General features: G+C 45.2%; 1 protein-coding gene across 3 annotated transcripts in view; it reads right to left on the bottom strand.

The window, feature by feature from the left end:
• Positions 1-6,851: 6,851 nt before the first annotated feature.
• Positions 6,852-26,688, bottom strand: part of MATR3 (matrin 3) — a 67,154-nt gene continuing 47,317 nt past the window's right edge. For all 3 annotated transcript variants that reach the window (XM_044068992.1, XM_044068994.1, XM_044068993.1), the window contains 2 exons: positions 7,827-7,948; positions 6,852-7,197 (listed from right to left, as the gene is read on the bottom strand). In XM_044068992.1, coding sequence (XP_043924927.1) covers positions 7,156-7,197; positions 7,827-7,948 — 164 coding nt within the window. In that variant the 3' untranslated portion in view covers positions 6,852-7,155. The remainder of the gene's footprint in view (positions 7,198-7,826; positions 7,949-26,688) is intronic.

Genomic DNA, 26,688 nt, shown 5'->3' with positions numbered 1-26,688 from the left:
ACATTTTTCCATAGGTGGGCGTCTTAATACTTCCATCTTTGGAAGTGAGCTCCCCCACTGCTTAGGCCTGTGTGTAGCCTGAGACTGGAGCCTAGGTGGTCTGCTGTTTCTGGGTTTGGACTGAAGGCCTGGAACAGACTGGAAAGGACCAATTCTTAGAAGGCCAATGCCTACTAAAATCAGTGAGGCTGTACATTTAGCTTTTTCCTCCAGCTTAAGGACTTCTGATTTGCTGCCAAACAGGCGGTCTTGGTTTAAGGGAGCATCCAGTAATTTAGCTGCAACATGATCTGGCAAGTTTTGCTCCTTAAGCCAAGCATGCCTTCCAAGTACAGACCCAGTGACAGCTGCCCTGCAAGATGCTTCGAGAGTCAAAATGACGTTGCAAAGTAGGTTTACCAACTTGTTCAGCAGAATGCATTAAATCCTGTAATTCTTTATGTTCAGCACAGTCAGGAATCAATATCGTATTCTGTTTAACTCTTTCAACTGCGGTGGTGGTGCTGCGGTAGCATTGTCGCCTCACAGTAAGACGTTGCCCCGTTCGATTCTCAGAACTTGTGTGGCGACATGTGTGAACGGGCGTTCCTTCGTTGAAGGTTGTGCGTCGGGCCTGGCAAGACTGCACGTAAAAATCTACTGCCAATCATTAGCGGACCGGAGCTCCACTGTGGCGACCCCCAACCGGGAAAAGCCGTAAGACACAACATTCTGTTTAATTCATTCACTCCAATGGAGCTAGCTTCCAATGGGTGGAGCCTAAGCCTTTCCACAGAATCAAACTATGTCCTCACATTTCAAACAAATGCTCATCTCTGGAACCATAAATAAAGTATAAATGGAAAACTCTTCAGCACAAACTATTTTTATAGTGCTTGTATTCTTTAGGTTTTAAAGTCTTAAACTGAATTTTATAAGTCACAGTAAACATAGTAACTATTACATTTGTAATATTTTGTAAAAATTACAACAGCTTGGCAATCACTCAAGCTACACACATGCAGTCAGCAGCATTTTATTCATCTAGCTGAGACTTTTAATGTGAGGCTAAGGAGTTGTTTTACCTGGTTGTTAGATTTTTAAAAAATGTGAACATTTTATCTATATAAATTAGACAAAAACAGTTTTTGCTATTGTACAAGTTCTAAGATGAAATCTTTTAAAACCTTGTACATAACATGGTTTTGGAATTATTGATGCAAATATGAACAAGCAATATTTGACACCTAGAGGCGGCAGTAGGAGTTAAGTGCAGATGCACCTGGAGGAGTCACCCTGATGCAATGAGTCTAGTCCCATAATATGCCGCTGATACTTTAACATATGAAACTGGCAATTTAAAGGCCCTAATGGCCAAAGTAGCAGTGTATACCTTCTTACCCCATCTGCCCAAGGCCCTGGAATCTCTATGAGGGAGTAGGGTTTTTGGCAGCAGTAGCCTTAATGCCTTTTGGTCCTTGGGAAATGGTCTCTGGATCCGCAGTAGGATTCAGAAGAGGAACTTGAGTCAGGTAATTTAATACCAGTTTTCTGGGAGCTGGGTTAGAGTGTCTGGGGCCAGGCTAGATTCCAAGAAGTCCTGTACAATGTCCAGAACAGGAGGGACAGCTAAAGGCCTGTGTCGAGGGAGGAGTAAGAATTCCCCAAGCGTCTTTTTGAAGTCAGTAATCCTGGCTTTCCTAGTGGAAGTCCTCCAAAAGTGTGCAAGGTTTCATCAAAAGAAAACTCTTCTGGAGGGGAAGCAGAGGGAATGGAATCCTCTGCACCAAAATACTCATAGGTAGATGAGGGGAAATCCTGGTAATCTGAAGAAACAAATTTCAGAATCCCGATCAGAAGAATCTGAAGGAAAATCTGGCTTCCCCTAATTAAAGTAATAAGATCTTCAGCCATTCTTTTTATTTTTTAGCCATATGACCAGGAGGCGAGGGTAGTCAAGTTTTCGGCCTTGATGAAGATGGTGTCTGTTTGAAATGTAAATCTGTAGGCCAGAATACACTCGGGAGCCAGTGCATGCAAAGCTGCTCTGGACCCATCCAAGGTAGAGATATCCACAGGTTCGATATTCTAAGCATTTTACATGATACCGGACTCTGAATGGGTCTCAGTAGCAGCCTGCGAATCTGAAGTAGCGGGTATCAGGGGCTGCAAAAGCACCTGAGTACCGGCAAACTGGCGACTAGCTTAACGGAAGCTTCAGCAGTTTTGGACCCATGCGGTCTTATGTTTTTTCAGAATAAAAATCGGTAGTCTGTTTAACTATCCAGAAATGGCTTTGGTAAACAAGAGTACCAAAATAAGTTGCTGCGAAATAGGCACAAGACAGACAGCAAGGGATGTCGTGGTTTGGGCCTACGCAGGGAAATGCAATATGAATGAAAATGAGGCATTTGCCTTCCACAGGTAAGACAATTGTTAGCTTTTTTGAAGACTTCGGTTCTGAAACTAAAATTTCAGGAGTTAGCCAACCGGCACCTGCGAACTGCTTCTGCTTCAGGCACTGCACGCAAGACTTATGTAATGGTGTCAGTTGCATGTTTTATGACCCTGACAACATGGAAAGAGACAGCATCTGACGCAGGAATCCAAGACTCTGGTATTCAGGCTGGCTGAGTGGTACCTGCAGGCAGATAATCCAAATGTTAGGACTGCAACAGTGAAACAAGACCATCTGAAAATGCAGGGGAGCCTTTGAATCTGAAGAATTTTCTGGAGGACAGTTTTATTGGAAAATGTAGGTAGGCATCTTCGATCTTTGAAGTCCAAGGTCACCATGAAGACCTGGGGAAGGATGAGGGGAGAGAGAATGGGTAGTATCATCCCGAAGGAAGGAACCTTCAGGAATGGGCTTAGGTGGGAAAGGTCTAGGATGATCTCCATGGTCCATCCTTTCTGGGCACCAGAAAGAGTTTGGAGCAGAGGGGGGATGAATTCTATGGTGCCCTGGAGCAGCAGGTTTAGGACCTTGGGAAGGAGATACCATTGAGAGCGTGGAGGTAGCGAGATAGGAAGTTTGGGGGGGGGGATCCAGGACATGAAACAATCCTTCAGGATAGACTAAACCCATTTGTCAGATGTCACTAGGGCCCATAAAGAGAGGCAGTGAGGCAACAGGATAATGGTATGGTGGGAGGAGGTAGAAAAGGAGGCCTCTGGGTGGAAGCTTCAGTTGTCCTAGGCTGAGTAGTCTGCCTACTGTGTGGTCTTCTGGATCTGGAGGGGGCAGAGGGCCTATAAGTTGGCAACTGTTTTGGCTGGGTAGTTTCTCTGAAATTTTGGCATAAGAGACCAGAAGCTTCAGATTCTGGAGCTCTTCCCCTTTTTGTTGAAGTGACTCAAGAGATCAGCAACCATGGAGCCAAAAATGGCAGTGCGATCGAAAGGAGCATACAAGAGTTTGGTCTTCGTCATCTGGTAAAGGCTGGAGATCCAGGAGCATCTCCTCAATACAGAAGCAGATGCAGCTGACCTGGCAAAGGCCTCTGCTGCATCATATGCACACCTTAGGGAATGCTTACTGACTTGGGAAATGAGCCCAAGCAAAGAAGCCAGGGATGCCTTTGCAGAGCAGTCTGGGGATATCATTAAGACCCTTAGAAGCTTTATCCAGTAATGCCAAGGAGTACTTTGCCATGTGTGGCTGGTAATATGTAGTCCTAAAGGCTAGAATAGCTGAAGTGCATCTTCTTCCCCCCATCTCTCCATAGCCTTGCTGTCTTTAAAAATCAGCAGGCAGGACAGTGGCAGTGGAGAAGTTTGGTAGCCCTGTCAGTGCCAATGGAAATGTTTGGTCAGCTAGAGGGCATCTGAAAAGAATTGTGTCTGCATCAGGTACCCTATACAAAAAAACGGTCTGCCCTTCATGGGGCAGGTGGCTGGCAGTAGGGGGTTAAACATGCTGCTGCAAAAGCATCCAGGAAGGCAGGCTGGATAAGAGGAGTAGGGGCCGGGTTAGGAGATTCCCTCTGGATCAAATCATAGAATCTTTTCCGATGGATCAAATCACAGAATATTTTTTGTTGCTCAGACATGTCTCAGAAGTCCCATTTGAAATGTTCCCTCAAGATTAACCATGTCCCCAAAGATGAGGTCTTCCACGGGGAAACAGGCTCAGCAGATGCTTCTACTGGGGATCCATACCCCAGAGAGGAAGATATGTGAATAGGACAAGGAGTTCTGAGTCGTCGGACATTTCTTCCACAGCAAAATGGCTAATGGTAGTCTCTGGCAGACTAGGCCTGTGACTCAGAAGAGGTGGAGCAGCGTGCAAGAGTGAGGTCAGGCATAGGCCTAAGGGCCAGGAAGGCATTGTAAAGACTGACTGAAGCCCTGCCAGTTTGGCAAGGCCTCAGGGGTTGAAGCTATATGCTTTGCCTTTTCTTTGCAGGCCTAACCAGCGTCTGGATGTAGTCTTGAAGAAACAGCAGGATCAGCAGAGGCCTGCTCCAAAGTGCCTATCTCTGAAGCTGGTTCCCCCAGGCATCTGAATCATGCATTCAGAAATCATCCCCAGATGTGTCGTCCACTCTGGATTTTCTGGCCTCCTGGTAGGTACCAGCTTTATCCAGTGTGTGGATGCTGGTTCCTCAGCCAAGCCAACGGTAGCTACAGGCTGGGAATCTACAGAGGGAGGCACAGTGAACAGCCTCGTGGGCTTGGCCCTCTTCCTAGGTGGTTTGTGTGGGGCATCACTAGCATCTTCCATTCAATTCAGCCCAAGACACTGGTTTTGGAGATATAGGTAGAGGGCCTGGTGTAGGCAATAGAGTCTTAGGGACAACTTACAAATGGCGGTGTTTTTATAATAGTGATCCCTACCCAAACAGAAAGGGGCACTGGTTTTGGGCGTCTGTGGGGAATCTAGCGACCACAGTTTCACTTCTCCTACTGGACATTAGCTATCAATTACAAAGGACTGAAAAAATCCCAACGGGGTACTTATCTTAATGGGAAATAGATCGGATGTCCACGAGTAGCAGGAACACCTGCTGTATGGCTAGTGACCGAATTCAGAGGACTGGTGCACACAGACGTCACTTATGGACCAACCTACATAAACGTTGGACGCAGCAACAGGGACTGGAAAAGTTTTGGAAACTTGGCCGAACAAGCGGATGGGAAGGGTAAACCCACTAGTGAATACTGCAACACTGGAATATTGCAACATTGGAATAAGACATCTACATCTATTCACCAAAAAGAGTTTGAGTGCTAGCAGAGAGGACAAGGAAGCTTTGGCTACACAATCTGGTAGGCAAGACAATTCCTTAATGGCATTATCAAGCAGGGCTAAGAAGTACTTGGTCATGAGAGTCTTTTAGTTAGTGGTCCTGAAGGATAGGGTGGCCAAAGTATAGATTTTCAGCCCAAGCCATTCCATTGTCTTGCTGTCCTTGTCAGCAGGAAGAATGGTCGTAGACTGGTAGTAGTTTAAGCCCCATCAGTGGAAATGGAGATAGAAAATTTTCTGTTTCAGGGACCTTGTACAATGTCAAGCCCAGCATGGGGCTGGAAGGAGTCAAGGGTGAGGGATGCAGAGGAAAAAGCATCCAGGAAGGCCAGCAGAATAGGAGGGCCAGCAGAAGGACTGGGAGAGTCCATCTGTATTGGAGGTCATAAAACCTCTTCTGCACTTCATTCATGTCAGTGGATTCTCACTTGTGATCTTTCATTTTGCAAATAGTTTCCCCATAGGCTAACTACTCCACTGGGGAATCAGTGAGGGGCAGGAGAGGGAATCTTCTGAGGAAGGAGTTCTTCCACTTCTGCCCTCCTTTCAGAAGCTAGATGGCTAGCACTTTGGGAGGAGCAGTGCTAGGGGTTCCTGTTGTAGTCGGCTGTAGGGCCATAAAAGCACTGAATAAACTGGCTGAAATCCTGCCAATTGGGCATGCTTTCAGAAAGATAAACGTTTTGTCTTTTGCTTTTTCTTGAAGCCTAGCTGGTGTCTGGCTGGGAGAAGGCCTAGAGTCAGATGTAGGAATCGCACTGTACCACAGACAGCACCCCCCCACCACCGGAGTTAAAGGCAGACTGTGGTAAAGCCTTACATGCCACCCGCTTAAGATTGTGCGGCTTCCTCAGGAGATACCAGTTTTCTCCAGACAGGCAGACGCAGAATCCTCAGCCAGGCCGATGTCTGCCACAGGCTGACGTACAGGCAGAGGCGCAGCAGAAAGAACTAGGGCGCATGGTCTTGGCCTTAAGCGGTTCCGACGGGGTGTTGGATGTGGCTTCCATCCGCAACACTATTTTAACCGCGTGTTTTCTAAAGATTTAAAAGCATGCAAACGGCAATGTAAGGTCTTTAGTACGAATGCCTGACAGTGTAGTTTTTGTGGTAGTGTTCTTACCTAAACAAAAGAGGCACTGGTCATGTTGGTCTGTGGGGAATCTGAAGCACTTGCCCTTTCCGAAGGACATGAACCTATACATATAAAAACAAAGACTGAAAGAATCCCCAACAAGTTACTTATCTGAATTTTTCTTAATCCAACATTCACACTAAGCAGGAGCACCTGGCATACAACTGGCAGCTGAAAATTTGAGGGTTGGTGCATGCAAACGTCATGCCACAAACATCAACAAAACTAAAGGGACTGAAAATCTTTGGAATCCTGGCCGAATTGGAAATGTAAACCCACATGTAGAATACTGCAACATGGGAATACAAACATCAGGACTGACCTGACACTTTCCATAACTCCTTTACACTATGACTTGCATTATAAAAAACGTGCTTAAAAGACAATTTTCACAGCCTGTCCTTCCAAAATCATTTAAAAATGGGGCAAGTTACTCTGCTAGATTCCAGATACAGAAAATTCATACCCCTAAAAAAAAGGCAGAACTTTACTCCAGGAGTGCCCTTTATTGAATTTAGATAGCACTTAATACTGAGCTCACAACATAAATTCAGCAATGACAAACAAGGTAGGGCATACAAAGTTTCATTATGCTATCTACATACAATTAATTCTCCCCTAAACTTTAAAAGAAAGTGAACAAAACCTGATGTATAAAAAACTGGACATTAAAAACAGATACAACGCACAATATCTTAGACTTCACAACACAAGGAAAAGCATACGTTTGTCTATTTTCCCCAGCTAAACAGACATCCAAATAACCACATTTAAAAATGCTTTAAATGCTTCACGAGTCTTCTGCCTGACGTTCCTTTCGGATCAACAGCCTCTGTTGAGAGATTATAGGAAAAGTTTTTTTAAAACAAGCAAATATATAATGTTGAATAAGCTTCCATAAAATTAGTCTTAATTTACATGTGCAGGTGTAGTCAAAGCATCTGCTCTGATTAACTGTGTGGCTTAGCCCTCAGAATATACATATTCGACACCACTAGAGAGACATGTAAAATCAAAACATACAAAGCAGCAAAGGAAGTTTACAACTGTGTGGAAACACTCCAAATCACATTAAAATGCAGAGATTCCTCCACCCTTCCAGTAAGTTGTAAGGGGTGCAAGACACTCTTCTTTAAAGTTTGGCCCAAAAACCTTCCAAGTAACTTGAGAAATACTGATGCAGTATACTAGGCAAGTACAATTTGCTAGTCCCAACCCATAAAAAGATACCATTAACTCACCAGTACGAAAGAGGCTGTCAGTTCAAACTAACAAAAATTTTATCAAATAAAAGGCAAGTGTGTGTGTGTGTGTGTGTGTGTGTGTGTGTGTGTGTGTGTGTGTGTGTGTCAAAACAGAACAAAAAACCTTACTGCTATATTCAAATGCTCTACACACTAAGGCTCTACCAGTGAAGACAAACTCAAAGTTAAAGCGGTCACAAAGTAGAATGCAAGTTACCTTCAGCCTCTGGTAATGAGGAAGACTACAGCAGTGTACATTTTTTGCAGCATCTTCATTTGTGAAAAAGACTGAGCAGAGCCTACAGTAGAATCCAGACTTTGCTACCACATACTCAACTCCTGGAAAAAGAAAAGGCATGGAGAAATCAGTAAGTATTGAGAAAGTCATATACCTCAACAAATTCAAGACACTTGGAACTGCAATGCCCTCAATGTACACAGTCCTAACAAATAGACTACTTTTTTTTTCTACAAAGATGCTTAAGCTTGCTTACTGCATTTCAGTATTCAGTAACCTAAACGTAAAAGGCCATCTAAACTGTATTCATTCCTCATACATTTAAATGACACTCAAAAGGCTAACTCTGGTACTCTACAACAGATCTCACAACCAATCTGGGACAAATTTCAACAGAATCAGGGACAAGTCAGGAAAAAAAAATCAGGGACAAAACATTAGTGCTATTAACTTAAAACATTGACAGAATCAGAGCATATATGAATTAATACACATTTTTCTGAAGTACCTACACTAATCTCGTGGGGAATAAAAAACAGGAAAAAGTGGTACAGATGAAATTTAACTGCAGTTACAACAGTACAGAATTTGAAGTCACTGGAAGTAGCAAGCTCCAGCTTGAGATGCGGGGGGGAATAAAACATTAATGAAATCTGCTGGCTTGTAGCAGCTGTTGCTTGTTGGACATACACCAGAGAGAGAATCCTACCCCATTTGAAAATGTCTAGCTTCAAAAGATTTGTAAAACTTTTCTGGGAAAAGTAGCAGCATGAAGATCTGCCACGGCCGCTCGAGAATGGTCATTTGGACATGCTGCAGAGAATGGACAGCCAGTGCTCTCTGGGTAAAGGGGATTATCAGAATAGTTGTGCAAAATCTTACCATAAACATAGCTGTCCAAGCAAAATCTTTAGATGCCCTTCACTTCCAGTTGAAATATTCATAGTGTGGGATTCTCCACCTCAGGCAACCTCAACATCAGCGTATAAGCTTAAGCCTGGTTGCTGTAGGTGCGTGGGACGTAAACTCTACACACCAAACAAGGTTTGAAGGGAAGAGGCGCACTACAGGTAGTGCTAGCTCGAGCTTCTGGCTGGCGCAAGTTTGTTATAATGGCAGAGTCTGTTCAGGAGACGAAAAGCACAGTTGTGTACACTTGCCATAAAATGTAGATGTAGTGTATTCACTGTTGCAGTCATTAAACTTGGGTAATCTGCTGGCAGGTTGCCCTCTGATTAAAAGTCTTGGGTCCGCCGGTTGCTGTCCCGTCTTCCATGACGTCAGGGTTATAAAACATGCATCAGATGCCATTCAGTTTAGTTCCCCAGATGTCAGGTGCCCCCCAAATGGGGAGCAAAATATATATGCAAACCAACAATGTCCAAAACAAGAGGTATAGCCAAAGGCCTATGCCGAGGAAGAAGGAAATCCAAGCCTCTTTTTGGATTCTGAAAAATCCTAACTCTCCCAATGAAAAATGTTCCCTTAAGGTATGAAAAGTTTCTCCAAAAGAAAAATCCTCAGGAGAAGCAGAAGGGATGGATTCTCCAGCATCAGAGTCCTCATAAGGTGGAATAGATAACTCCTGATCAGAAGAAATGGAAACCTGATCTGAAGATTCATAGTCGGCGCCTTGTCTAGGCCTCTTAAGAGGGGGTTGGGAACCCCTGATCAAGGTAATTAAATCCTCAAGCCATTTTGATAATTAGGCATAGGGGTCTATGAACATTGTCCAAGTGTCGTTTTTTTAGACAAAGAAGTCAGTTTTGGCCTTGGTTTTGAAGATTGCGTCCGTTTTAATATAAAAATCTGTAGGCCTGAAAAACACCCTCAGAAGCCAGTGCCTGCTCAGCAGCTCCGGACCCTCTAAGGTAGAGATGCCCGCGGGTTCAATACTAGTGTCTCGCGGCATACAGGACTCAGAATGCGTCTCTGTAGAGGCCTGCAAATCAAAATGTAGCGGGTATCAGGGGCTGCAAAAGCACTCCGAGTACTGGCAACTGGCTTAGAAGCTTCGGTTTTGGACCTCTACGGTTTGTCTTTCTTTGCTAACGGACGACACTTCAGGATAGTTAAATCTTGAGCCAAAATATTTAGATGCAAAAATATACAGATGCTTAGTGTATTGGCTAAATATAGCACAAAACAGACAGCAAGGCACGTTGTGGTCAGGGCCTAGGCAAGGAATACAGTACAAATGAAAATCCTTAAGTATTTGCTTCCCATAAGTAATACAATTATAACTTTTACTGACATTTGTAAGGAGCAAAAAAAAAAAAGTTTCCAACAGGGTACTGTGAAACTCTAAACGAAAATTTCAGGAGTCGGCCGACCGGCACTTGTGAAATGCCTCTGCTTCGGGCACGGCCAGACAGACTGATAAAAATGGCGTCTGCTGCATGTTTTATACCCCTGACGTCATGGAAGAAGGGACAGCAACACTCGCAGGACCCAAGACTTTGTTAATCAGGCCGACTGAGGGCAACCTGCCAGCAGATTACCTAAATGTAATGAACAGGGAAACACGAACATCCAAAACACCAAAATGTCATGAAGATAATCCGATATTGAATGAGTCCACGAGGTAGAGTGGCCATTCTGGAAGAAAAGGTCTTCTGATCCTCAGGAAGCAAGAACAGACAAAGAACTCTAGTTTTACCACAAAGCCTCTCCAGTCTAGTGAAATAAGACAAGTAGTTCAATGCCAAGATGAAACCTGCCCACATCCCTAGACTTCTTGTTAGGGGGATGGACAGAAGAACTGAGCCAGCTTCTTCCTAGTGGCTGCCACAACCACCATGGCATCTGCTGGAATCCATTTAGTCCAGTGTGTTTTACTAGTAGGTGCACTCAGTTGTCTGCCCTCTCTGGAATGGTCTCCAGTGTTCAGTTCTTTCCATGCCCTGGTAGACAAAAGGTGAATGAGGGCATTTATGTGCACACATGCTGGGGGAAGGCTCACCCAGGATGTAAATGGACCAGGTCCTGAAAGCCTCCAACAGCACCATTTCCTCTGGGGTGGGGTTTCAGGCCGACTAACCACTTCTTTGGGAGAGTACCTCTAGGATATCTGTAAAGCAGACAACTTGCAGTGGAGATCTTGGGGGGGGGGGGGGGGGGCTCTTCCTCCTTGAAAACAGCACAGTAGTGAAGGATTCCTGGGGTAATCCAGGTACCTCGAACAGTCTCACCAAGGAACCTCCTCAGTGGGTTGCTCAAGGGAGGTGTTGGGGGGGGGGGGGAGAGAACTGGGTTTCACTGAAGGAATAGTCTAGTCTAGAGGCTTCCCAGGACAAGCTGTCCCTGTGATATACGAGAGGCCTCATACACAGGAGGGGGCAGACAGCAGTGCAGAGGGAGAAGGAACTGGGGCTCTCAGGAATACCTGGGCATTGTCCCTCTGGATCAAATAGAACAGATGCCCCTCAAGCACCAGGAACCCTCCACTCTGAAAAGGGAGTCCAAGCCAAGCTTGGAAATGCTGAGGCTCTGAAAACAAGAGGCCAACATAAGCCCCTCTGACACTACAAAGCTGCATCAGTTCCAACGCCTCTGATCTTGGGACCAAAGCACCAGCAAGCTCTGAAACTGAAGGTAGGATTGGAGGAGCAGTAACTGGACAGAAGAAATTCTGCCATCAGATCTGAAGGGGGATGGAGGTGGGGAAACTCCATTTGAATCTGTGCCTGAAGAACCTGTCCTAGTCTATCCATGTAGTTCTCAGATAAAGTACGAGAGGACAGAGAAGGAAGCAAGCCCTTAATCAACTTATTCCTCTGATCTGCCAGTGCATGCAGACAACGGATTAAAGGCTAGTCAAATGAGCAGGCCCTAGACAGGACACCCTCCCTATGGGCATCAAAATATGTGCCCACAAAAAGTCTTTGAACCCCAGGGGGTTGTCATTTTTGGAATTGGGACTTGGGCTCTGCCACAACTATAAGATTTTAGCTCGGAATAAGAGCAAAGAGAAGATGGGAAGGGTTAAGGAGAACAGGAAAAGAAACTATAGCTGGCAAGCTAAATAGCAGCAAGCAGTCATTTGTCCGAGGCAGATAAGCTCAGACTCTGGTTTCAGTGGGTGGAGAACAGGTAGAGTCAGGATAGGTAGGAGGGCTGAGGTGGAGTGGGCTGTCCAGGAGGATTAAGAGGGCTGGTAAAGCAAATCAGTCTTTTCAATCTCTACCTTGGCAGCGTGTCTGATTAGCTTATCTGTGGATTACTGGTTTGTGTTCAACTATGTTGTGGGTGATCTAAGAACAAGGTTGGGGCCTTGGTTTGTTTTTGATTTAACTCGTAGGCTTTAGTGGCATTTACCTGTACAACCTGTACTATGTTTAGTTAGTGTAGGAAGCTTAGGGTATTACGCTTAACGGCATGAAAGCAGTTTTTCAGCAGCTAAGCAGAGTAATGTTTAATTGACTTGGTGCGTTATAACTGGACTGTTTTGCAGGCCTGTATTTCGATGCTTAAAGCAAGGGTAGGAATTAAAGGTTGTACTTGTAAGGTATCAAGTGAAAATTAGAACACCAGAAGGGTTTTGCAAGTAGTTAACCAATGATTGGCACTGACTGAATAAAAGCATTAGTTAAGAGAGAAATAACTAGGGCACATGCCCCTTGGAATGCCTGGGGTTATACAGGAGACACATGAAGTATTTACAAGCTTTTAAAAAAGAAAAAAAATGTATACACAAAGGGGAGATATGGTGGAGGCTTAGTTGCAAGCAACTGAGAGCTACAGTTAGCCACATGGCAGGGCCTGGCAGCCAAGGCTGGAAAGTAACCACAAGGTAGAGCTTTTGGAGAGAATCAGAAATAATTGCGGGCACTCAAGGGCAGTTTGCCTTAATCTATTTTATTTACATGGGACAACAATTTTGTAACAGAGAAAAGGCTAGTGGTTACTGCTGACATTTAAAAACCTTTTGGTTTAAGAGCACGTATGCAGATTTTCAGGTTACAAAACAGGATAGAAGGTAAAACATAGGTACGTACTAGGCATGCCTAGCCAGAATGGGTTGGCTTTCGCCACCCCTTAGATTAGTTCCCTGCGACCGTCCTGAAGTGATCCCCGGGATAAACTCGTTTCCCAGCCACTCAAAGTTTCATTGGAGCATTAGTGAGGAGCTCTGCCTAATGTAGATTGGAATCTTGTTCCAAAGCATGGGGAGTCGCAGTGATCCCCCCAGCACGTCCTATTTATTGTTGTGGTGAGGTTAAGATCCCTAGAGTGTGTGGCGTGAGGGGATAAGGCTTTCTTTAGATGGAGAATGTCCAACTCTGGGCTGGACATGGCCTTGCATGTCAGACAGAGATAACCTCTGATTAGGCAACAGAGTACAGCCGGAGTTTCTTCAGTCGAGCTGCATAGGGCATCTGTTGGAGGCCAGTGATCCTCTTGGTGAGGTACTTCTGTGGTCCTTCCAGCTGTTGCAGAAGTCTTGTAAGGTACATCCCAAATGGGGCATTGTACTCTATGGGTCTGATGAGTGATGAGTAGAGGGGCACAATTACCTCTCGATCTGGATGCAAACCCTTTTGTGATTAAAATGGGCTACATACCACTTTGGCAATGTGATTATCAAAGGAGAGATTTACCATCTACTTGGGTCCCTTATTAAGTCTTCTGTATTTAGGGGACTACCACCTATCTAGTTTGTGGGTACTTTGCTTCTTCCAAAGGGGATGACTATGCACTTTTTGGCATTTTGAGGCCAAGATTTTGACACCAGGTATCAGTCTCAGTGAGACCCTTATTGAAGATGTCTGCCAGCCGGAGTCTCAAATATAGCCCCTAGTTTGCAATAGTCTGCAAACTTGCTCAGCCATAGTCCTCCTGCGTTTGCCTGCACCTCTAAGTATATGCTGAACAGGAGGGGGTCCCAGGACTGAGCCCAGGGGAACACCATTTGTAACCAGTTTAGAGTCGGACCTAGCTCCTGCAACTCTCACCATGTGGGTTCTGTCCGTGAGCCAGTTGGCAACCCATCTTGTGAAGTAGGGATGTTCAGGCTGGTGAGCTTGTCTATAATACCAGAATGGGGAATGGTGACAAAGGCCTTTGCGAGGTCCAGGTAGGCTGTGTGCAACACCTTTCCCTCGTCTATAGCCTTGGTAACAAGTCACAAAGTCGTCCTCCAGGTTTAGGAGGCATGATCTGCCCTTAAAGCAGAACTGGGTAGGGTCCAGTGTTTGGAGGTTCCAATGGCTCGAATGAGTTACATGACTATGCGGTCCACCTGGGTTTGTTCTGCTCCACAAAGGTAGAGCCACAACAGTTGCTGTGCGCCACTCTATGGGTACGTAGCCTGTGGAGAGCCAGAGTTTGAACAGTGTGTTTAGGTGAGGGGTTAGTCTGAGCTAGTGTAGGACAGCCTGGGACACCATCCAGTCTGAGTGTTTTTGGGTTAAAACAGCCCTCTCCAAAGCCAAGTATCTGATTTCAGGGGCTCTACATTCTTCTGATATGGTTATGGGCCCTTTTGGGGGTGAAGTTTGCACTGAACCAGTATCTGCCAGGATGTTGGCAATATCGGTCAGTTCAGTGTACTTTGTGCCACTCTGCATTCTGACATAGCTAAAGAATGCCTTGTGGTTATCTTTGGAGGCCTTGGCAAATTTTGTTCTTTCGAAGCTAGCCTTGGACGATTGAGGGATCAGCCGACACTGATCAGGGAGGTCTTGCCTTCTTGGGATTTTACTCTTGTAAAAGTTTCCTCCTCCTATTGTACAGCTTGTTTATGGCAGGGGTCCACCAGACTGGTTTCCTTTTTTGGAGGAGTGTCTTGGTTTTGCTTGGGATAACAAAATACATGCATTCTTGTAGGTGCCCATAGAATGCAATAAAGGATTTTGCAGCTTGGACAGCGTTATCCTTTAGCATGGGGGCGTTGAAACTTTTCACCTCCATCTAACGTGAGATTTTCTTTTGAAAAAGTTTCACTGTGGTTTCCTTAACTGGGGGGTGGGGGCAGAATGTGGATATCCAGAGTGATTTGTTTATGGTCAGATCTAACCAGTGAGGGGTTGGACCTCTGGAACACCAGTCGCCATGTTGGTGATGACCAGGGTCCAATACATTGTCACCTCTGGTGGGAATGAGGAACAGCTGATCCAGGGAGTTTTGAGTTTATAAATTCTAGGAAATGTTGGTCAAGGGAGTTAGTATTTGAGTAGTTCTCCCAGTAATTGAAATTACCCAATATTAAAAGGTGTTTGGTAGAACCTTTAGGTTCCCCAGTGTTACCAGAAACGTGGAATGGGGGTCCTGGGACATGGTGGGTGATCTGTAGCAAGCTACAATTTTGAATTGCAGTTATGCCTGCTAGTTGCACATGGATGATCTCGGAAGCATCGTGCGGTGCCACTAACCTGGAGGTGTGGGTATCATTGATGAATATGGATATGACCCTGGCTTTATTTTGGTCCAGGTTCTGTGGCCAAAATGTATGGTACGAGATGTAGCCTGGTAGTGCTGCAATGTTCTCCGGATCCTTAAACCAGGTTTCTGTCACTGCAAGATTGATTTTCTCCATACTAAAGGAGTGCCTCAAGTGCGTGCATTTTGAGGTTTGAGGTTTTTGAGTTCTGGCATAGAGTAGCATTACCCTCAGTTTTTTGCACTATTTACGGCAGTGAGCTTGTCTTTTGAGCCTTGCCTAAAAAAGGCACCAAGGGGGTGGCAAGAGCCTTGGCCAGTACTCGAAAGCCCAAGTGTAATTAGTTTGTAGCAAAGCAGCACGGCTCGAGCAGGTCATCCCAGGCAGACACTGGATCCCCTTTGAATGACACCAGAAACTTTTGAATTTGATCACTTATAAATTAAGTAATATGTACTTGAAGGTATCGGACTAAATTTAAAATGACAATAGATAATAAAGTATGGTTTAGTATGGGACTAAGGCTCACTTAAGGCAGGAAACAAATGCACACCATGTCCAAGTTCGGCCCTGGGGGGGGTTAAGTGCGGCCCTGGGGGTTAAGTGCGGCCCTGGGGGTTAAGTGCCCTGGGGGTTAAGTGCGGCCCTGGGGGTTAAGTGCAGCCCTGGGGGTTAAGTGCAGCCCTGGGGGTTAAGTGCAGCCCTGGGGGTTAAGTGCGCCCTGGGGGTTAAGTGCCCCTGGGGCGCGCCCTGGGGGTTAAGTGCGGCCCTGGAGGGGGGGTTAAGTGCGGCCCTGGGGGGGTTAAGTGCGGCCCTGGGGGGGTTAAGTGCGGCCCTGGGGGTTAAGCGGCCCTGGGGGTTAAGTGCGCCCTGGGGGTTAAGTGCGGCCCTGGGGGGGTTAAGTGCGGCCCTGGGGGGGTTAAGTGCGGCCCTGGGGGGGTTAAGTGCGGCCTGGGGTTTCGGGATGAGATGCAAAAGTTTTAGTAAAAGCGGTCTTAGATGGATGGGGTAAGTGAAAAATCACAGCAAGGTTAGCGAGTTGGGGCCTGCTTAATACAACATAAATCATGTTTGGCTCTCCAACTTCTTGTGCTTAATGCAAGTAAATCACGTCTGGTTAATTTCTTAGTAAATAAAATGAAAATAAAAATACTACACAATTCAGCTGAGTGGGTCATTAAAGTTAATCTAGGTCTTATGGAATTTACAGCCATTTGCAAGATGTAAATTAACACAAAAGGGCAATTGTGGTTAGAAAGGTTTGGCAAAAAGTGAAAACTTTTTGTTCAGGACCACAAAGCCCATGCTTACGTTTGATAACCATGTGGATTTATTTTACCTGCTAAACCCTGTGGATTTGTTTATTTTACCTGCCAACACATTACTAAACATTGTTGGAGTAAAGCGCTGCTGGTTGGCTGGGATTCGGTGGCCAAGTAGCAAAATATTGTAACCATTTAATTTTAGTGTTACTTTAAGGGGGGGAAAAAAAGGGGCAGAAAAGGGCAGAAAGGTGGGTGGGGGAGTAGTGAGTCAGTGCACAGAATCTCTTCAGGAAAGGCTGAAATACATTTCATAGGAGGTCAAAGCTTTGATTTTTTTGGTAATATTTAGTTGGGTTTTTAGTCATCACTGCAAAGTGGCTTGGTGGAACAGAAAACATTAAAAAGCATTTTCCTGTTTGAGAAAGTGGGATTTCTAAATGGACAAAAGTTTCATTTTAGCTGCTAACTCAAGCTAGGATCTTAGCCCATGGCTGTAAAGTTTGCAAAAGAAAAACTAGCTTGCATTTGCTGCAAGAGGGTTCTCACCCCCCACTTCCAGCAGTGTAATTAGGTTTTATAGGGGCAGGTTTGGTGGAGACGTATAGTTGCGTACACTTGCCATAAATGTAGATGTTGGAGGAGTGTATTCACTGTTGCAGTCATCACACACTGGTCATCTGCCTGCAGGTAGCCCTCAGCCTGAATACCAAAGTCTTGGGATTCTGTCGCCTCTTCCAGGACGTCAGGGGTATAAAAACATGCAGCTGATGCCACACCAGTTTTTCTTGCACCAGATGTCAGAAGCCCCCAAAATACAAAGCTATTACTTGCTGTGGAACACCTCCAGTAAAAAGTAAATACCCCTGCCATAAAATTGCCATAAAAGAGGGTAGAAAGGATATAAAAAAAACAGGGGGATGGAGGGAGGGAAGCCAGGACTGAAACAGTGAATACATTCTAATATCAACATTTATGGTAAGCACACACAACTGTACTATACTCTTAGTGTTTCACTGTTGCAGTCATCACAGTTGGGTTGATTCCCAAAGCTAAGGAAGGGTGGAGGCAGTGAAGTAATAGGGCTGGCTAGCAGGCCTTGTAAGACTGCTGTGGCAAATCCAACCCTGGATTTAGAAAAGACAAGCAAGGGGTAATGCTTGGTGAAGGTGTGTACAGATCTCTAGGTTGCAGCGTCCAGGATGTCCTTGGTAGGGACTCCTCAGAAAAGCTGTAGAGGTTGAGGTAGCTCTAGTGGAATGAGTTCTGATCCCCTGTGGGGTAAGTTTTCCATGGTGTTTGTAGCAGAAATGGATGCAAATGTGCTATCCATTTGGAAATTGTTTTCTTTGAAATGGCCTTGCCCTCTGCCCCTTTAGTAAATCTGACTAACATCTGGTCAGATTTGCTGAAAGGCTTAGTAGTCCTGTCAAGTTAGAACCAGAGTTGTACGTCCAAGGAGTGCAGAATTCTTTCCCTTTTATTCTGAGGTAGGGGAAAAGGTTGGCAAATGGATGGATTGGTTTAGAGCCACACTGGACACCACCTTGGGCATAAAAAAAGATGGGTTAGTCCTGAGGGAAACCCTGTCCGCATGAAAAATAAAGGGTTCCACAGCCATTAGTGCTGGTAGCTCTCACTGAAGTGATGGCTAGAAACAAGGCTGTTTTACAACAGAGGAAATTTAATTGTGCTGCTGCAGCAGGCTCAAGGGGGGGCGTGCGTGAGCTTTAGTACAAAGAAGCTCGGGGTGGGAGCTCTCCTTGGGGGTCTTAAATTGTTAGCTCCTCTCTAACTGTTTTGACAAGAGGGTGAGAAAAAATAAATAGAGGTGGCTCAGTATTATGAGCAGACACTGCCGAGGCATGAACCTTAATAGAAGAGAATGGGCCTTTGTAGAGCAGCTCTGCTAGGTAATCTAGGATTTAAGGCAAGGTGGGGCACGGCTGTGTCCTTTCCTCGAGACTGGCTCCAAGAACAGTATCTTTTTCATTTTTCTGAATAGGATTTCAGAATACTAGGCCTTCTGGCCTCAAAGATGACGTAGAGCACCTGTCTGCGGAGCTTTGCTGGTGATGTATTCAGGAAATAAGCCAGGCTGCAAGGTTTAGGGTTTACAGCAAAGGATGTAAAATCTGCCCCTCCTACTGGGGCAGCAGGAAGGTGGGGGGGGGTCTGATGTAGGTGCCAGGGTGGCACTGCTGCCAGACTGCATAAGAGTGGTTACCAGGGCTGGCAGGGCCAATCCGGTGCAATAAAGGATTGTAATTGTGGGGATTTCTGGTGCAAATTTTGCTCATTTGATGGTTTTGGGGAAGGGGGTGGCAAAGAGGTCCACCTCTGGTGTCCCCCGCCTGTGGGTTAGAAGTTTGAATGAGTTTGGTTCCAGTAGATTTATGCAAGTCTGCCAGTGAATTGTGTTTGCCTGGCAGGAATTGAGCTTGCAGGTGCACTTGGTTACTCAAGGCTGTGTTCCACAGGGCCATGGCTAAACTGCAGAGTGGGTTGAATGAGTTCCCCCTGCTTGTTTATGTACCACATAATTGTGGTGCCTGTATCAATAGTTGTCCTGGAAGGATAAGGCATTTGAAGGCTGTCAGAGCATTCTGTACAGCTAACATTTCTTTTTAATAGATATGTAGGTGAATATGTCCTGGGCTCAATTTGCCTTGAATGCATTTGCCAACCATGTGAGCCCCTCAGGCATAGTCTGTTAGGGTTTGGGTGGCAAGGGGTTGAGTGAAAGGAGTCCCTTGTGGTGGTTGCAAGCCTCTACCCACCAAAGGAACTTTGTCCCTAGACAAGGAATGATAGGAATAATTTCCAGGTCCCAAGAACGTTGGCACCAGAGACCAAGTACAACTGAAGTTTCCTCATATGCAGTCTTGCATATAGAATTAGTAGAATGCATGAGGCCATGAACCCTAGAGCTTGCAGTATTTTTCTTGTAGATAGCTAGTTTGTCAAATAAACCTGCTTTTCTGGAGTAAGGAATGCCACCTGGGAAGTTGTTAAAGTTTGCTCCCAGGAATACAATCTTTTGGCTGGGCACCAGATCAGATTTTTTGTTGGTGTACCCCAGAAAAGTTAGGAGTCTCTTTACAAATGCCATGTGCTGAAGTAGCAATTCCTGACTGTCCGCCTGAATAAGGCAAGTACGGATAAATTTCAAAATCCGTGCCTGCAGTATGCAATGGCTGGAGCCAAGCACTTTGTGAATACCCTGGGCACAGTAGATAAACCAAAACGAAGTGCAGAGAACTGAGTGCACAGAGCCTTCCCCGAAACATAGATATTTCCTGCAAGATTCCCTTGTGGGATGTGCAGATAAGCTTCTTTTAGGTCTAGGGTGACTAGCCAGGAGTCCTTGGCTAGCATAGGAACCATCTGTTGTAGTGCAAGCATTTTGAATTTTGGGACCATCAGGAAGGTGTTGAGAATAGACAAGTCCAGGACAGGGCGCCAAGAGCCATCTTTTTTGGGCACCAGGAACAGTGAAACACCGTCCTCCTTGCTCTACTGAACAGGATGAATAGCCCCAATACAGAGGAGAAAATACTTGTGAGCCTCTGCCCACTGGTTTGGAGAAAGGTCTGGCAACCCACTTGGGGTTGACAGTGAGTGGAAGTAGAATCTGTATCCCTGGGACACCATGTTTGACCCATTGGTCCTGGGTAATGGACATCCATTTTTTTACATGCAGGGCAAGTTTTCCTCATAGGGGTGCAAGTACTTGGGCATGGGCGAGAAGGATGATGAAGTGTCATTGTGAATTTTTTTCCATAAGGTGGTGGCTTACCAATCCCAGTCTTTGAGGGGGGAAGCACTCCATTGTTTAGATCTTTACGTACTAGGAGACTGTAGCCTTTGTGGTCTGTTGCCCTTAGGCTTGGGATAAGACCACCTGGTAGGGACTGGAAATGATCAGTTTTTTGAAGTCCAATACCTACTGAATCTAGGTGGCTGTACCTGTAAGAAATCTTAAGTTTGCATAGATTAAGCTTTTTCCTCCGTCTTTTAAGAACCTCTTTTGCTTTTGTGCCAAACATTCCTGGTTTAATGGAGCTTCTGATAATTTTGCTTCGACATGGTCTGGCAAGATTTGTTCCTTCAGTCAGGCATGTCTTCAGTACAGACCCAGTGACAGCTGCCCTGTAAGATGTTTCCAAGGCATCAAAACCACACTGCAAAGTATGTTTACTGACTTGGGTTTGCAGAATGCATTAACTTGTTAATTTTCTGTCTAAAAGCCCTCGAATCCCTGTCTGAAGGGGTATAGGATTTTTGGCTGTAGTAGCCATACCTTTAAGAATCCCACTGTGGATCCAGAGACAATTTCCCAGGGACCTAGAGAAATTTGTGAAAGTCAGGTACCCTGTAGTACCAGTCAGGTTTTCTAGGAGCTGCTGGTAAAGTATCAGGAGAAAGACTAGATTCCATGAAGATCCAGGACAGGGGGGGCAAGCTACAGGCCTGTGCTGCGGCAAGTCTAAAAATTCTCAGTCTCTTTTTGGACTGTGGGTAGTCCTGGCATTCCCAGCAGAAATGCTCTTAAGGTATGCAAGGTTTCACCAAAAGAAAAGTCCTCTGGAGGGGAGGCAGAGGGAATGGAATCCTCTGTATCTAAATCCTCATAGGTAGATAAGGGTATGTCCTGGTAATCAGAGGGATCAGTCATCGGACTTATGGTCTGTTGAATCAGAAGGGAAATGGGGAAGGCTTACAGTTATAAGGTCTTTAGCCATTCTAAGCATTTGTTTCTGTGGCATGGGAGCTTGAGCATGTGCTTTCTAGGTGTAGTGCAAACTCTGGGGCTGAGAAACTGTCGTTTTAGTCTGAAAGGAAGTCCTCAGAAGCTGGTGCCTGCACAGCAGCTCCAGATCCATCCAAGGTAGACATCCACAAGTTCCATAATCGAAGAAGCATCTCGCAGCATACCAGACTCCAAATGGGTCTCAGCAGAGGCACCTCACAGAGGACCAGCAGACTGGCGACTAGCTTAACGAAAGCATCAGCAGCAGCTTTGGACCTATGCGGTCTGTCTTTATTAGGTTTTTTTCCCCAAAGATCGGTGGTCGGGTGGCTTACTGAAGCCATTTAGGAATACTGAGAAAGAATTTAGCAACTAAGATAGCCAGATGACACGGGCATTAAACAAGGCACAAAACAGACAGCAAGGAACGTCATGGTCTTGGCCTAAACAGGCGACGCAGTAAAAATGAAAGTTTGAGGTATTTGCTTTCCACAGGCATGGACAATTGTTAATTTTCCGACATCTGTTAGAGCAAGAAAAAAAAAGAATCCCAATGGGGTACTTCGCTTTAGAAGACTTCAGGTTTGAAACTCGAAAAATGAAAATTTCAGGTAGCGGCCGACCAGTATTTTCAGGCTCCCGCACAGCAAAAAAAGCTGATGCAATGGTGCCGGCTGCATGTTTTATACCTGACGTCATGGAAGAAGCAACAGCATCTGATGCAAAAATCCCAAGACTCTGGTACTTGGGCAGACTGAGGGCTACCTGCAGGCAGATAACCAAGTGTGATGACTGCAACAGTGAAACACAAAGAACATTAATAGTTTATTTGCAAGTTTGTACGGAGATATAGTGCCACCATGTGGTGCTGTCGGATATTTGTTGAGGATCCATTTTTTTTAGGCAGCAGACACCAGGGGTTAGTATCTCACAAAAGGGGGCACAAATGCTTTACAGGTTGTGGCAATAGTTCTGGGAGCATTTGCAAGATTTTATAAATATCTACACTGTCACAGGATCTGGTGATAGAAAGTTATGGTGTGCTGGCTATACCAGTTCTGAGCACCTTTCTTTTATCTCCCTGCTTTGTATCTCATTTTGCAAGAAGTCACAGGTGACTCAAAGTATGCAGTAATACTCAAGGCATAAGCCAGGGATTGTAGGTTTGAGTCCCATCTGGGGTGATATGTTGATACAAGAAGTTTGACAGACACGTGTATTTATACAGGTGTACAGATATTTGCGCAGGTGTGTATTTATACAGGTATAGATATTTGTACAGAGACCTTGGGACACAGGTGGACAGTAGTCTCATCTTTGATAATCACATCGCCACAGTGGTCAGGACATCCTATGTGGCTCATCTCATCACAAAAGGATTCTTGTGCAGAAAAAAAAAAGTTGTCATTGTTCCCCTCTACTAATCACTCAGACCCATTAGAGTAAAACACCATTTTTGGCATGTACCTCAAGACCTCTACAACAACTGGAAAGACCACAGAAATACCTCACAAAGAGGATTACTGGCCTAAAACAGATGCCCTATGCAGACAGTCCCAAAAACCTACAGCTTTACTCCATCGCATATCGCCTACTCAGGGGCGATCTCTGCCTAACATACAAAGCTATGTCAAACCCAGAGCTGTTGGACATGCTCCACTTAAAGAAATCCCAATCCCTCAGAGCTACACGCTCTAGGGACCTAAACCTTGTCACCACAATAAACAGAATATGCTGGAGGGACAGATTCCTGTCCCAGAGTATACTCTGGAACAGACTACCCATGTCAAACAGAACTCCTCATTAGCACTCAAGAAAAATCTTGATTGGATGGGAAATGCACCCCGGGGATCACTTCTGTGGCTCTGCTCGACAGGGGCACAGGAAAATAATTTTCTTGGGTGGCGAAAGCCAGGGTACATTTTTTGGCTAGGCTTGTATGGGCCCTAGGGCCGATAACCCAGTACCTACCTATGTGTGTATAGCTACGTAGGTGTACATACATGCATTATATATTTGCAATATATGTATAGATATGAATATGGTGTGTGCTTGTGTGTGGCAAAATATGTACATATGTTATGGATATTTCTGTATATATTTATATATGTATGCATATATTAAATAGCTTTGTGTTTGTGTGTGTATGGACATACGTGTATATGTATGCACACTTAATTTCGGTAAGTTAACCCACCTGGCCATTACTGGAACCAATTACAATGTAATTTTAGGCATCAGTGCATGGCATCCGGAAGACAAACTGCGCAACCAAGGCAAGTTTCATTTCTCATCCCCCCCCCCCCACAGAATAAACTTTTGCTTGCCACGTCCCTTTAAGTGGTACACAGGACCAAGAATTAGTAGGGCTGATGAACTTTGCACGCAAAGTGATGTGTGGGGCATGCGATTTATGAGGAGTTTGGCTGCTAAAGGGTCGGGGTGCACAAAGCCACACAACCGGATTAGGTGGTCACAGGGCACTAAGGATTTAGTGTGGTTGAGTTTTTCAGATTACAATGGGACAGCAATTTGGCAGGAGACAACCAACTATCCCTTCAGTTGCTTACAGATGCAGCAGGGGGGAAATTGGCTTTAGGGATTATTTTCAAGGTCAGTGGCTCAGTGTTGCATGGCCATCTCAGGTAAAAAAAAGTAGGTTAAACACTTCAAATTGTAGTGGCAGTAGTGGTTGCATTGGAAATATGGAGTGTGCAAATGAGTGGGTTGGCTTCACTCAGACAATAGCGTACACATACTCAATAATCAGCTGGGGGTAAAGGTGTGGTAAAGTGCCACGATGAAGGCACAACACATTCCAGGCATTAACTCATTAGCTGACTCCCTCTCGTTTGCAGTGGATCCGGTTCCTGGTTCTAAATGCGAAACTTTCTCCGGTTCAAGTGCCATTTATGGGCTTTATGAGCAGACGAGATTGGTAGCTAATTTAGAATGCACTCAGTGGAGGACAAGAGTAAGGTACACTAAATGCATACAGCAATTTTTGCAGACCAAATTAGAGAGGCTGGAAACAAGTATGGCAATTTCCACCTTACCAAAATCAGGGCCTACATTTTGGTAATGAAAGAAAGACTATTGACTTTGGGAAGTGTGAGAAGCATATTGTCAGCCTTTAATTGGTTTCATCAGGCTGTGGGTTTGAAGGATTTAACACATTTCAAGTACGGACAATGTTTAAGGGATGGTGGAAACAAACACCCTAAAGGATTGATAAGAAAGTCCAGCTGTATTACGTAAACTGTGGATTGGGGTTTCAAAAGTTTTTCTTCTTACGAGGTAGCATTATTCAGGGGTGGGATTTTTGTGGGGCATTTAGATGGTCTAAAATTGTCCAAACAAGAAGGTCGGTCAATGGACAGTTTTACCACTGGCACATGTACATTTGCTTGGGGAGGTCACTTGGGTTTATGTGGCTAAACCCAAAATGGATCAAGAAGGCAAAGGTCAGTGGGCAAGAGTGGTTACCCCAAAGGGTTTAGAATGTGACACTGCTAAAATGCTACTAGAGTACAGCAAACATAGGGGTAGGTTGGATGGTCCATTCTTTTAGTCAACAAGGTGAACCTGACAGTTATCAGGTGAGAGCAGTTTTAAAGGAGGCAATTAGTTGAGTGGCCTAGACAAATATACATTACATTCTTTCAAATAGGTGCAGCCCCATATGCACATGCAATGGGGGCTTCACAGGCCAACATTATGAGAATGGGCAGGTGGAAGTCCAATGCCTATAAAAGCTATGCAAGGTATAAATAGCTTTAACTTCGTATTTCAGCTCACACATCAAGGTATAAACATCTTTAACTTCGTATTTCAGCTCACACATCATTGGATCGGAAATGCATCTGGGTAGTGGATCATTCATTTATTCAGAGACTCCACTGCTGGGTCCAAGGCAGGAGGGGTTTCGAGTCCAAGGCAGGAGGGGTTTCTCCTTCCAGAGAGGAAAAAGAGCTTCTGGCAAAGCAGTTTGGTGCATCAGGAATGCAGTGGCACCATCTTAGGGCAGTTCTACAAGCAACAAGAACCAGTAAATCTCCTGCAGCTAGGGGGTAATGATTTTGTCAACATCCAATAAAAGATCTAATTGGTTTGATGGTACAAGAGGTATACTGCATATATGAATGCTGGCCACAAGCTATTTGTTGGTCAGAAGGGATAGAGAAAAAATGTAAAGGGGCTAGGTCCATTAAAGCTGTAGAAAGAATGACAAATCTTATGGAAAAGGTTACAGGACATTAATGGGTTGCACATTCCTCACCCCAACGTTCGGGTCTGGTGGCCAGACAGGTATAGTAAGGACTGGGTTTCATTAATCTGAAAAAGGTTTGGGGGGGTCTTATAAGGAACTGCAAGCAGGTTTAGCTTTGAAGGGCATTCACATAGAATAGGATGAGATGTGCTGACAGGAGGAATATCCTCCCTTCGGTGACAGATGACAGGAAAGGCAAGGGGGGGGGGGGTCACAGGACTCTTAGCAGGACCCTCCACAGGGCAGACAGCCCCAAGGGATTGTTGCCGAACAATGGCTGGCAAGCCAAATAGCAGCAAGCAGGTCATTTGTCCAAGGCAGGTCAGCTCGGTCTCTGGTTTCAGTGGGGGGAGGCAGAGAAGAGGGAGGATCAGAATAGGTAGGAGGGCTGGGCTGTCCAGGAGGCTTGAAAGGGCTGGTAAAGCAAATCAGTCTTGAGCTCTACCTTGGCAGCTTGCCTCACCCCCCCCCTTAAAAGCTGGGGTGTAGTTGCCAGTTTAGGGCCAGGTAAGGTACTTGAACCCGGTGACCTGCAAAGGAGATCGCACAAGGGGTAGTGAAGGAATTTCCTGTTTTTTCAGGTTTTCATCTCCTCTGGCTAAGAGAAAAGTTAGGCTAGATTGTCAGTTATGCAAGCCGAGGACAAAAAGGTAAGAGGCCAAGGTTGTGCGTCCACGTGCATCCCAGGACTTTAGCTGGACCTTCCACAGGCCAGACAGCCCCCAAGGGATTGTTGCCAGTGGATGTGCCAGCCCGGCAATGGCTCCTTGGCAGATTGTAAGACGGCCCAGAGGAACAGATTGTGAAAATGAAAAAGGTTACAATGCGGTATGTTGAATCAGAAGGGCTGGATATAGACAGTGCTGTCTGTTGTCCTGTAGGTTAGGGGAATGCACAATTATCTCCGCAACGTTCCTGCCTTGAACACATCTCATAACAATTGGCTTCCATTAGAAAAAGGTCATTGGCAGTAAATGGCAGTAAATGGCAACAAACACATGGCTGTGGCCATTTAATCCATCTGAGGTTTGTGTTTTTATCGAATATGCAGCTCGTGGTAACCCTGACTTTAAGGCATGCAACCTTGATGCATACATTAACAGTGCCATGGAATGACAACGTTATGAGCTGGTTTTGAATATGGCTCAATGGTTGATACGGATCATTAAAAGAAA

The sequence above is a fragment of the Protopterus annectens genome, chromosome 4.part0 (genome assembly GCF_019279795.1).
Source record: "Protopterus annectens isolate FY-2018-M chromosome 4.part0, PAN1.0, whole genome shotgun sequence".
Classification (NCBI taxonomy): Eukaryota; Metazoa; Chordata; order Ceratodontiformes; family Protopteridae; genus Protopterus; species Protopterus annectens.
Note: the sequence above shows the minus strand (reverse complement) of the source record. Positions and strands in the feature narration are given on the sequence as shown.